The 13,642-nt window shown below is 36.5% G+C and overlaps 1 protein-coding gene across 1 annotated transcript; it reads right to left on the reverse strand.

The window, feature by feature from the left end:
• Positions 1–4,504: 4,504 nt before the first annotated feature.
• On the reverse strand, positions 4,505–5,331 carry LOC129908826 (protein canopy homolog 4). The gene is made up of 2 exons (XM_055985634.1): positions 5,085–5,331; positions 4,505–5,039 (listed from the first exon to the last, which is right to left on the reverse strand). The coding sequence occupies exons 1-2, from the start codon at positions 5,255–5,257 to the stop codon at positions 4,559–4,561; spliced, it is 654 nt and encodes a 217-aa protein (XP_055841609.1). The 5' UTR covers positions 5,258–5,331; the 3' UTR covers positions 4,505–4,558.
• Between the last annotated feature and the right edge of the window lie 8,311 nt (positions 5,332–13,642).

The raw sequence follows: 13,642 nt of genomic DNA on the forward strand, positions 1-13,642 counted from the left end.
GGCTTATGCGATTCAGCCCCCGATTGGACCGAGAAAAAGAAAATGTTGATAGAGAAAGACCCGACCAGATATCCAGAGTACAAAATTGTACAAAACCAACTATATCGCCGATTCGAAACCTCCCAACCGTTAGCTGACTCTCACCAGTATGATTGGAAAATGTGCGTGTCTTTCACCGACCGAACCGAAATCTTGTTCGAGAATCATGACACCGTCACCGCTGGACATCTTGGTATCGCAAAAACTATTTTCCATACGGCGAAACGCTATAATTGGCCGGGCATGTTCCGAGACGTAAGCAAGTACGTTCAAAAATGCCAAGTATGTAACCGGTACAAAGCGTCTCAGCAAAAGCAGAGTGGAATGATGTTCACGTCTCCTGTAGTGGAACCCTGGGAGATAGTGTGTGGAGACTTTATGAAGCCACTACTAAAATCTATGAAGGGCAACACAACACTCCCAGTGATGGTGGACAAATTTACCAAATGGGTAGAGGTTGTTCCTTTGAGAACAGCTACTACACCGGGTCTCATCAAGGCCGTAAGAGAACGTATTGTCACACGTTTCGGAGTGCCGAGAGTTTTCTTGTCCGACAATGGTTCCCAGTTCGTCAGCCGCCAGTTCCAGGAGTTTCTGGCCGATTTAGGAATCCAGCAGCGCTTAACCGCCCCGTATACACCGCAGGAAAACCCAACAGAGCGAGTGAACCGAGTGCATAAGACTATGATGTCTCAATATGTACACGAAAACCATAGGACGTGGGAAACCCATGTTGAAGACATCAATGCTCGTCAAGAGCGTATGCGAGCGTTGTTCCAAATGGTGGAACTAAATCTGCAAAAGGCCAGCCAATCACAAGCGAAGCATTATAACTTGCGAAGAAGTGCTTGGTGCCCTAGTATTGGCGAACAAGTCTACAAAAAAGTTCGAGTCCTATCTTCTGCAGCAAATTATTTCACCGAGAAATTGGCTCCACGGTACGACGGACCGTTCGAAGTTGTGACGTTTATCTCTCCGGTCATTGTCGTCCTAAAGGGGAAAGGAAACCGAAAGGGGGCAACGGCGAATTTTTGAGCGCATTTCCGCGACCTCAAGGGATTCGGTTCCTATCCCGAAGAACCTAAGCAGTCAAGCGCAGTCATTACAGTCCAACCTAACGTTATTAATAAGTCAGTAGTAAGCGAGGAAAAACTTCTAGTAAATAAAGAAGAACCGGGAGGACAAATATACTTAAATATTTTATTTAATAAAAATTTATTTAATAAAAATTGTATAAATAGAGGCTCAGCTTCTGGAGAGGCCATCCCATCAGTCTTTTTACAACCTCCAACGGAGAAGCAACTATGGAACGAAAAGTAATAGAGAAAACTTCCGCCCGCCGCATTCCCCGAAACCATGACTCCAGAGCAGCCAGTCCCCGTTGTCATCGTTTGTCCGCTCCAGAGCGAGTACCACCGCTATCCAGTGCTTCTGGGGATTTGAGGAAACGAGTTCCGCCAAAGGGAGGACGCCAGCCGTACCCTGCACAGCCGGACCCTAGCGTCAGAAAATCGACAGCATCCGCCAAAGTAGCTGCTCCACCCCGCACTAGCGAATCGGCCTTCTTGGAAGTCTTGCCCAGACAGCAGAGGAAAAGCAGGGTAGTTGGACCGCAGCACGACCGAGAAGCAGCTAAACCGATCCCAGTGAGAGATCCTCCGGAGGTCGCCTTGGAAAAGGCAAGGGCCCAACGAAAGATGGCCGAGGAGTTATGGTTTAAGCTGAACCCTCCTCTAACCCAACAAGCACCACCGCTGACTTCTGGGTTTAAGCCACCGCTGCAGCGACGAGTTTTAGTAACGGAGGCCAAAAGCGAAACTGAATCAGTACCAACGGCACCCGATGTCCCGAGTGGAAGCCGTGGTATCGTGGCAACAGGTCGACGTGCCCCTTTACCGACCAACCAACCCGATGTCCCCAGTGTAAGCCGTGGTATCGTGGCAACAGGTCAACGTACCGTTCCGACCAACCAACCAGGCGTAGCTAGTGGCAGCCAGCAACCGTCGTCAACAACCAGCTGCTCAACGGTAGCAAACCAAGCTATCCCCGTCATTCAGGTTGCCGCTGTGAGCGAACCGATGCAAGTGGATGAATATGACCGTTCCACGTCCCGCTCTAGCCGAAGACCACCCGCAAGAGTCGTACCTGCCGACCCCTTTGCCGGCATTCACCTTAGAGGCGCAAGACATCACAGCACTTTTATAATCATTCGGCCATGGGGGCACATCTCCGTGCGAATGAATAAAAAAGGTACCCAGGCGAGCCTGCGTTTCAGAGGCATGACCAAAACCATTGATGTGCAAAAGTGAGGGGTTAAGGAGTCAACATCATAAGAACAGCATGAAGTAAAAATTTATTTTTATTTGGATTTATTTTTCTTTTTTTTTATAATAAAAAAATATATGTAAAAGTGAATTTAAAATGTATATAAATGTACACTCAGTCACAAAAGTAAGTATACACCCCTAACTTTGTTTAACCAAGACCTCAAAAAAAAGAATCTAGCACATTTTCGAAAAAAATTTAAATGTGGTTTTATTTCATTAATCATTGCCTACATATTTACAAAAAAAAATTTGTCAAATAATCAATACTAAATGAAAATGACAGCACAAAATTTCGCATTACAAAAGTAAGTATACAGAGAAGAAAAAACTATGAAAATCGATGTTAAAAGTATAAATATCTAAATTTTTTTGGGAATTAATATATTTTAGGCTACCCCCTAGAGTTGACGAGGTCAAACTCACTTGAAGGCATTGATTTTACTAGATTTTTTGCAACTTTTGGGCCGAATCTTTTCCACTCTTCCTAAAAGACTCGTTTCAGCTAATCCTTTGAATGCTTCCTTACTTTTCTCACCAAATGGTCTAACAGATGCTAAATAGTATCCAAATCGAGTGACTGGGGGACGTTTGGATCTGGTTTTGAAAGTTTTTGATCAAAAATTCACTCAAAAATACAGAGTTTTGCTTAGGGCCGTTACCTTTATTGAAGATAATCAATCCATCTTAGCCTAATTATTCGACACTCTGGTGCAGGTTTGTCTATAAAATATCTAAAAAACAATACCCATCCATTGTTTCCTGAAGGAGACCAAATAGCCCACACTAAATACTATAAGCAAAAACCCCCATACCATAAACGAATCACTGCCGTTTTTACCAGTACCTTCCTTTCTTTTCGGATCTACTTCTTTTATCGGTTTTCTAGAAATATTGCCACATCCATAACTCATATACACGTAAGACGAATTGTACTGCTCAGATGGACCTGGTAAAATTTAGAGAAAGATACAAAAATAACAAAATCCCATCAAAAAGCTGGTACTGGTAAAAACGGCAAAAGGGGTTAAATAACGTAAGTTTTCCATTTAATGTGAATGGGCTAAATTTATACTATTTCAAATTATAATCATAAAAGGTGATGCTACATTATTTTTCCTAGAGCCTGGTACGCAGTTCGAGATGAATTTTAGCTCCCATACAAATTATCGAAAAATTTTAGCCGGACTAAAATGAGACCCATACAAATTATCGATAACTTGTATGGGAATTTTACCTCGGCTAAAAGTTAGCTCGAATTGCGTACCAGGCTTAAATCTGAACACTTCTGAACAACCTTGCGAGACAAACCCGCGCTTTGACCAACTATAAAATTTTATTTAATCAACTCACGGAATTGTTGTGTATCATTTTTTAGATAATTTTATTGTTAATAAGTCTTACCTTTGTAATATTTTGTTAAAATGAATAACAATGAAGCTATTCAACACAAACGATAGCAATCTCTTTTCCAAGATTGCGGCTGCTTCCTAGGGATGGAAAAAACCGGGCGGTTTAAACCGGTTTTTTGTTCTCCCGGTTTAAACCGGTTTTTGCAAAAATAAACGAAAAATCGAAAAAAAAACGTCGAACCCTACGAGAAAAAAACTGAAAATCCTCAAAACTTTCAAATAATAAATTAACGCCTAAAAAAGTAACGATCCTTCGGGAAAAAGTAGCGATTTTTTTTTCATTGGAATTCAATTAAGGAAAAAATAGCGACTGCAGATCGAATTTTTGATTCATTGGAATTCGACATAAAAAAAGCCTTGCTTAGGGAAGTTGTTTTTTTGGTTGACAAATTAAATTAATTTTTTTTTACTGCAAAAAACCGAAAACCGGTTTTTCCAAAAACCGTTTTTTTGGCCCGGTTTAAAACCGGCCAAACAATTTGACTTTAATGATAAGGACAACCACCCGTCCACCCAAACCCATTACATGAAAAAAAATTTGTGCCGCGAAAAATGCGATTTAATTTACTAATTTGCCTGGGCTATATGGCCTTAAAAAAAATCAAATCAATCAATCAAAATCCATGGGAATGTAAAACTATAGAGGCAAAAGCGAAAACAATAATACAAAATTTCAAATTCGCCTGCTAAAACGATCGACTTCGTATTCCATAATCAGAGCACGGGATGTTCAAGTATTTTTTTTTCTTTTATTTTGTTTCTAAATATTCTAAACCTTAAAATCTACAACTCTTCTTTGCTGCTCCTGTCACCATTGGAATTCCCGCTTTCATTGTGGTTGTCTTTAAGAGGTGAGGCAACTTCAGAAAGACATTTTTGGTCATGTTTTGGAAGAGCCTTTTCTTCGCAGAGATGTTTTATAAGCGGCTTTTCTTGATGCTTAAAATACCAGTCTTCTATAGCATCTTCATATTTCTCTAGAAAGTATTCGCACTGCGTCTTCATTTGCGTGACTTCGATTGGTGGCTTATCCCACAGTTCATACGGAATACCTAAATCAACTTTTACACCCTTGTCTACTAGACCATGTAGCGCCTGGAATGTTTGGGGCATGCCTTTGGCAAATCGAGTACTGTCTTGTCGTTCTTTATGTAAATTGTACTCCAAAATTCGGTCGCAAACATTTTCAATAGATTCCACGAGGCGTAGTTCGCTTCGACGATATTCAGTACGTTTCTTTGGTTTGACTTCGTCTAAGGAGTAACTAATAAAAATAATTAATTAACTGCGGCTTACTCTAAACACTTACCCAAGTTCAAGAACATCATGAGATTTGCCGGTTTCACTCAACCTTTCCTGTAACTCCGTGGCTAAGATTTTACACGTTTCGCATTTACTGGCAAATTTAACTCCTTCATTTTCTTCTGGACCACTCAAAACAATATTAGCTAGGCAAAAACCAATTAATATTTTGAAAAACATTTTTTTCTTAAGATTTTAATGTATGTCATGTATGAACATTTACTTCTCTCATTGAATTTTGATTTTGAATATGAAGTACCACAGCCATCGACAAACTATACCAAGACTGGAAACCCAAACCATAAACAAAAAAACACCAAGACTGGAAACTGAGTGTTCTAATGACGTTTGCTTACAAGCTGCGAGGTGTGGTGAATGTCGTCAATCTATCGTTGTGTTCGTGTTGGATGTGTGGTGAATGGCGTGAATCTATAACGGCCATATTATTCACTCTGGATTTAGTTTGGATTTAAGTTAATTTTAAATCCAATCCATTAAATCAGAATTTCATAAATCCAAGGATTTAATTTTTTGGTCATATTATTCACTCAAAAAAAATTATATGTTTATTCAATAAATTTTGTATAATTTGCATTTATCTTTATTTTTTCTTCACAAAATACGTGAAAAAACAACTGAACACTGTGAAAATTAATTTTACATCTGGATTTATAAAGTTAAACAGACCTCCAGAGAGCAGTTTAAATTTGTTTGGATTTAACGAGATTGGATTTAAAAAATTGGATTTAAGATTGGATTTAAGTAGTGAATATTATGGAATTGGATTTATTTTTGACATTTGACATTGTTTACATCCAGATGTATTTTTTAAACTAGTGAATAATATGGCCGTAAATGTGTTCGTGTTAACGTTTTTTACAAACGTGGTGGCTTTCACATATATTCATTGACAACACTGTACACAAAAGGGTTTTAGGGTAGGACGTACGAAAGTTTCCAGTCTTCCCTTCAAGCAAGAAAACCGAGCTCAGAAAAGACACCCCGACCTCAAAACGCGAAAAACGAGGTTGCACTCACACATTTTCAACTATTTGTGTATGAACACAAAGTCGAAGGAGAAATCGTGTTGAAAATACCAATCCATATGCAATTGGCTCTGCGATGATTATAATTTCCCTACTAATTTGAGCCGCCGCACTGTGGGCTAGAACGCTATTTTAGCTGGAATTAATTATAGAAATTCTCAAAATAGTCTAAAATTGCAATTAAAGGCATTAAAATGATGTGGAATGATATAATAATGATAATTTTATGGCACAACAGACACTAATGATAAGAAAAACAACAAAAATAGGGGAATTATTATATAAAATGAGGTTCTCAAATTTAAAACACATATTATTGGTCTAAAAAACAAAAAATGGGGTCTTTAAAGTTTGAACGCATCAAATTCGAAAATGGTATCATTGAAGCGAACAAAAGTTGTTTTTACTTAATATGGAATGTAAAATGTTAATGCAAATAAAAAAACCGTTATATGAAAACATTCAACTCGTTTTGTTTTAATCGTAAGTGGTTTTTCTGAATATTTTGCTCCCTATACTTTCGGAGTTACAGCGAAAAAAGTTTGCTCTTGTAGGACATAGTTTTATATAAAACATAAAGCCATATAGGCTAGCTACTTTTTAAAATTATTTCTAGAGTGTGCCTACGCGTGCCTTTTTTTTAAAGCTTAGGAACATTCGTTTTATATAAAATCGGTGCTAGTAACATACTTTACTTTAAAATGTATACACAAAAGTTCAATATAATAACAATTTACTAGCAAATACTATATTTGGACACATCACTCGTTGATAAACTAGCAAAATTATCACAATCAATCCGTTAAAACAAACTCAGTAAAAGAATATCTGGATAGAAGAAAAAGAGGCCTTTTTTGTTTTTTTTCCGAAAAATTGCTTTCGATTGTGTTTTTTGATGTAGCCAATAAATGTTTTGACCTCAACTTTGAATGAGAAATTATAGCTAGTTCATTTATCTATCGAATGAGACCAAAATTATCAATTTTGGAAGAAGTTGACATTTTAATTAATTCCAGCTAAAATAGCTTTCTAGCCCACAGTGCCGTGGGACCCGTTTCGTAGTCGAGGTCGGACTCACTTCGGAGCCGATTCGGACCGAGGTCGGACTCGTTTGCTTGAAGGGTTGGTATAGTTTGTCGATACTGGAAACTAAGCGGTCAAATGACGTTTGCCTACAAGCTGCGAGGTGTGGTGAATGTCGTGAATCTATCTATGTGTGAGTGTTGAAGATGTGGTTAATGTCGTGAATCTATAAATGTGTGCGTGTTAACGTCATTTACCAACGTGATGGTGGCTTTCACAATTATTCACAAACAGCACTGTACATAAAAGGGTATTGGGGGGTAAGACGTATGAAAGTTTCCAGTCTTGGTATTAGGTGTGTTTTTTATTACCACCGGTCTTAACTGGACAAAAAAAACGCCTCGGGGCTTAACCTGAAATCTTGGCAGCACTGTATATTGAATGTTCCGAAAACAGCAGACACAACAAAAATTTAGAGTTGTCATATTTTTCGCTTTCGTCATTTTCTTGTATTTTGCATGTATGTTTTACAAAGAGATACAAAAATGTATGCTAGCAAAACTATTTTAATACATTTTGTCCTTCCAAACGTCAGTTTTCACGTTTTAAACAAATTCTAAACAATTTATGAAAAAATTAGTTTGGTAGCACAGATTTAAAACTCTTCAAAAAGTTAAGCCCAGAGAAATATCCGGGCTAAACAACTAAGCCCAAGGGGCTAAGGTGTTGTTGTATTTAACATGTAAATTGCTTAGCCCAGACTGCGTTTGTAATAAAAAACACACCTTTGTGACTTGGGAAATAGCTTTCCATGCCATCTACCTCTTGGAGCGACAACCTCAAAATGATATAGATTTTTCTTCGATTTCCCGACAATGTAGTTTCCATAAGAAAAAAACAAAAAAGACCTCGAAAGACATTTATTTAACGAATTAATTTTATATGAACGAGTATCAATTTTATGATTGTAAAATGATAATAATATGTGTTTATATCTAAATCAGGTTTAAAATATATCAAAAAATAAAATATGCCTGTGTAATTTGTCTTCAAAAAGTGTAGCAAATCGGGGGGAAAGACGTACGAAAGTTTCCAGTCTTGGTATTTTTTGTTTATGATCTTACCCATAAACAAAAAATACAAAGACTGGAAACTCGGCGGTCAACTGACGTTTGCCTACAAGCTGCGAGGTGTGGTGAATGTCGTGAACCTATCGTTGTGTTCGTGTCCGATGTGTGGTGAATGTCATGAATCTATAAATGTGTGCGTGTTAACGTCATTTACCAACGTGGTGGCTTTCACATATATTCACAGACAACATTGTACACAAAAGGGTTTTGGGGGGAAAGACGTACGAAAGTTTCCAGTCTTGGTATTTTTTGTTTATGGTCTTACCCCCCAAAACCCTTTTATGTACAGTGTTGTCTGTGAATATATGTGAAAGCCACCACGTTGGTAAATGACGTTAACACGCACACATTTATATATTCATGACATTCACCACATCTCCAACGACTCAGATATTTCTTTTCGTTTGACACGCGTGTGACTTATAAGTCAACACCAGCAATAGATAATTAGCCACAGCTAATTAATTCAAATAGTGAAGGAGATTCGGACGAGTCACTTACGGGTCTGCGGGATGCCCCAACCCGTTCGTGTGTCCTGCAAAGAACGTGTGACTTTGAAGTCGACATAAATCAACAACAGCAACAGACAATTAGCCACAGCTAATAATAATACAAAAAGTGACTAGGATGGATATTTACATCGCCATAAACCATCAGGGAAACTAGTATGTACAAAAAGTTAAACTGTGCTAACAGTACAACATAACACACCACAACAGTAAATGGCGGCATTTCATCGCACTCTATATCCATACAAGTAAGCGGTATGAATCATAACGGTGCATCGAAACACCTGATGCTAAACCTGAAAGCAGTATACACAACCAACGTGGTTGCATCGTAAAGAATCTTCTTCAATGACAAGTGTCTTATCAGTGTAAATCATTTTGTTTTGTTTTAAAGAAAAATCAAAAATCATATGCATGCATTCAATGTAACTTCCATTTATGTTTTTTTTCATTTGCCTATCAATATATAAATATTAGGGGTATTCACGAGCAGTGCAACAGGCCTAGTAAAAATTTAAATTTTATTTTTTTACAATAGAGCGTAAACGCCCCTCTTCTTATCTATAGTTAATATTGAAGCATGAATGATGTTTTTTTTTTCCTCCACCGTTGCTTCTTCTTTTTTCCATTTTTTATAATTTAATTCTTTGTTTTGTTCGTTAATTAATTTTCAGTAATTATTTTACATCAAAAGAAACTAAATTACGGGACATGAGTAGCGACAACCATTATAAACAGAATAAAAAAGACAAACTGTTTATCATGGGCGACGCGACACGGTGAGCTGCCATCTGTCAAAAATAATTTTACTCCATTGTATTTTTATTTTGCAATAGGGTTAGGGTATAGCAAAAGTGCAAGACCATTGTAAAATTTCAATCCATATATTTTGTTGTTGTAGTGTTGTAAGATTTTACACTTTTGCACTTTTGCAATGATACTAGACCAGTTGCATCGGATCGTGAATACCCCTATTATTTTGTCTAAATGATACATGAAAAAAAAAAAATCTGTTTGTGTGTAATAATCGCTATATCCATACAAGTAAGCGGTGTGAATCATAACGGTGCATCGAAACACCTGATGCTAAACCTGAAAGCAGTATACACAACCAAGGTGGTTGCATCGTAAAGAATCTTCTTCAATGACAAGTGTCTTATCAGTGTAAATCATTTTGTTTTGTTTTAAAGAAAAATCAAAAATCATATGCATGCATTCAATAGCTGCGTTCCTTTGGAAATATTTATCTACTTTTTAGTACTTAAAGCTGCTTTGAACTACTTTTTCAATATAGCAAAGTAGATCAAAGTAGTTTTAAGTACTAAAAAGTAGATAAATATTTCCAAAGGAACGCAGCTAATGTAACTTCCATTTATGTTTTTTTCATTTGCCTATCAATATATAAATATTATTTTGTCTAAATGATACATGAAAAAAAAAATCTGTTTGTGTGTAATAATCGTAAATGTATACCTATCTAATACATGCAATTATAAATCTTATAGAGCTTTTTCGCTCTAAAAGTCTATTCAATTTGTCTCGTCACATTTTACAAGAAAGAGTATTATACAGAGCTCTCGCTCTTATATACTATAAATAGAATATTTATATAAGGCGTGTTTTTTCTACAACTCAGTAGCTACTCATTTTTTTATTTTATTCGAAAAACAATAAAAACAAATACTTACTTGTGTAATCAAATTAGTATGGCAATTATAATCACTGCGAAGTCGATTGCATATGTATTGGTGTGGTGAAAACCTCCATTCCGAGAAAACGGAGCCGAAGTCGGACCCGAGGCGGATCAGCGAAAGCCTACCAGAAAAGGAATCGAAAAAAGGAATGACGTTTGGCACCTGAAGCCATTTGCACCAACAAAAAGAACACAATTTATTTTTTTTTTCACTAAAATTTTTCATTTTATTTTCACAAACAAAAACATATTTTGATAATTTTCTGTTGATATATCCTGTACTGGAGAGCGGCTGGAGTGGTGTTTGATCTTCCTTCCATATAATTCAACAAATTATTGCATAATTATGTAGCTGTTGAATGTTGGTGGTGGTTTAATGCCGGAGAAGATTACCTACGAAAAACATAAAATGATTAATTATTAACAAGAAAATTGCTATGCTATATTTCAGCAATGCTTACCTTTATTTTTGGTTGAAATATTCCAATTTGTTAACATTATTATAAAAATAAAAATTAATTTATGACGAGCCACGACACGCGAGACAATGCAACAAATAACAAAATGGCGCTATGTCATTTTGTTGCCTTTGTCTTTCCTTCTTTATTTCTCCTTTTTGCACTTTTCACCACTATTTCTCCTTCGACTTTGTGTTCATACACAAAAAGTTTCAAGTGTGTGAGTGCAACCCCGCTTTTCTCGTTCGGAGGTCGGAGTGTCTTTTCCGAACTCCGTTTTCTTGCTTGAAGGGAGATAACGACAAAACGTCACAGCAAAAGCACCCTTCAAGCAAACAGGTCCGACCTCAGTCCGAATCCGCTCCGCCTGAGGCGGAGCTGAGTCCGACTTCGGATCAGAAACTGGTCCGAAGGCGGCTCAAATTAGTATGGAAATTATAATCACCGCGAAGTCGATTGCATATGCATTGGTGTGGTGAAAATCTCCATTCCGAGAAAACGGAGCCGAAGGCGGACCTGAGCCGGAGCAGCGAAAACCTACCAGAAAGAGGAATAAGAAAGGGATGACATTTCGCATTTGCGACCAAAAAAAGAACAAGATTTATTTTTTTTTTCACTGAAACTGTTTTATTTTTTATTTTATTTTGGCAAACGAAATTTTCACAATAAATACAATATAAAATACAACACATTTTTCTTCATTTTATTTCATTTGATGCTGCTGCTGTTGTTGGTGTTTTTTTAGATACCCAATCGCATGTTTCACCTTCTAGATTTTTCTTCATCATTAGAGATTACATCTACAACACAAGAAGAAACAACATTTTAACCCAAACACTTTGAGCGATATATAAAACATACCTTTTTTGTTTTCCATATTATTTATAATTTAATAAAATTGTTTATAATTAATAAACTAACATTATACAAACAACGACACGAGACACGACGCGACCAAACACTTCAACAAAAAATAACAAAATGACGCTTTGGCTCTTGTTGGCCTTGTCTTTCTTTTCCTTTTCTCATTTTTCACCACGATTCTCGTTCGACTTTGTGTTCATACACAAAAAGTTGCAAGTGTGTGAGTGCAAGCCCGATTTTCGCGGTCTGAGGTCGGAGTTTCTTTGTTGAACTCAGTTTTCTTGCTTGAAGGGCATACACAACTCTCTGTCATGAGCAAGAGTAGGTCTGTTTGGGTTCTTTTTGGACAAAAATATGAAACCTGTCAAATTTTAAGGAGTGGGGATGAAATCCTCTCAGAGAAAAAAAAATTGTGTAAAAGTACCCAAACGCTTTTAGCACAAAATTTTCTGCTACTTTTTCCACAACAACAAAAATGTAAACAACAACACCAATTGAAACAAAAATATAGAAACGAAAAATATAAAAACTTTTTGTATTGTTTTTCAAACACTTTTTTTTATTTAATTTTTCATAAAATATTTATAAAATGAAGCACTTAACCACTTAAACGCAATAAATAAATATAAAAGCACAAAACATTGCCATGCTTGTACTTTGCTTTGTTCCTCAAAAAATATAAACACGATTGAAAAAAAAAAATAAAGAAATGAAAAATACTTAGGTAGGTACACCACTTTGTATTGTTTTTAAAACACTTTTTTATTTTTTGTTCATAAAATATTAATTTATTTTGAATATTACACCACTAAAACGCGATAAATAAAAAGAAAAACAAGAAAAAAGCCACACGGCCAGAGATACCCAAAGGAGATGGGAAACTTTCGTACGTTTTACCCCCCAAAACCCATTTGTTTATTTCGTGTTGTTGTAATCTCTTTTGTATTCGTGAATAAATGTGAAAAACACACATAGTGTAGCCACGGTGTTTTTACGCACACCTAAGCAAAAATGTACGATTTTTCAAGCATACTTAGCCAAAAATGTATATTTTTCACGCATACTTATCCAAAAATGTCTAAAGCAGCTTGTAGGCAAACCCGTATGACGTCAGAAGTTTCTCATCTCTTTTGGGTATCTCTGCACACGGCCATGTTTGTAGTTTGTTTTGTTTATGTTGTGCGACAAGAAAAAATAAAGAAAAACAGAGAAAGCACTACGTTTGACAGATTTCAGATTTTTGTCCGATGAAATTTGCTGGGCAGAAATTCACAAGAAGGGGAAATTTTTTTCTCTCTCGCGGCCATCTTTTTTGTGAAAAAATGCACAATTTCAGAGTACCCAAACAGGAATTGGGCTGAAAATGTTGAAAAAAGTTGAAATATTTCTGTTTTAGGCAGTACCCAAATACACCTAGTATGTAAAACATTTTACTGACAGCCATGAGGCAAACATTGTATTTTATTGCAAAGTAACAGAAAGAGCAGGCCATACATTATAGCCGCCAGTTTAACTAATAAAAGTTGAGAAAGAATTGTTATTTTAGACTAAGACAGCAAATGTAACCTAAAAGACTCAATAAGGAAATTCAATTCAATTCCACATCTCCAACACTCACACATAGATAGATTCACGACATTCACCACAACTCGCAGCTTGTAGGCAAACGCCATTTGACCGTTTAGTTTCCAGTCCTGGTATGACCATAGGGCTTTAATTTTCGTCCCTTCGAAATCGAACTCGATCTCTTGATTCTGCATGAAAGCGTATTATTTAATGGAATCTTTTTTTTACTGGAAATAGGATCGAAAACTTTTTTTGTTTTTTATTTAAGGTAAATTA

The sequence above is a fragment of the Episyrphus balteatus genome, chromosome 2 (genome assembly GCF_945859705.1).
Source record: "Episyrphus balteatus chromosome 2, idEpiBalt1.1, whole genome shotgun sequence".
Classification (NCBI taxonomy): Eukaryota; Metazoa; Arthropoda; class Insecta; order Diptera; family Syrphidae; genus Episyrphus; species Episyrphus balteatus.

Coding starts and splice junctions, on each gene's coding strand:
- LOC129908826 (XM_055985634.1), bottom strand. CDS start 5,257: ATGTTTTTCAAAATATTAATTGGTTTTTGCCTAGCTAATATTGTTTTG. Junction 5,040..5,084: donor CATGATGTTCTTGAACTTGG/GTAAGTGTTTAG, acceptor TATTTTTATTAG/TTACTCCTTAGACGAAGTCA.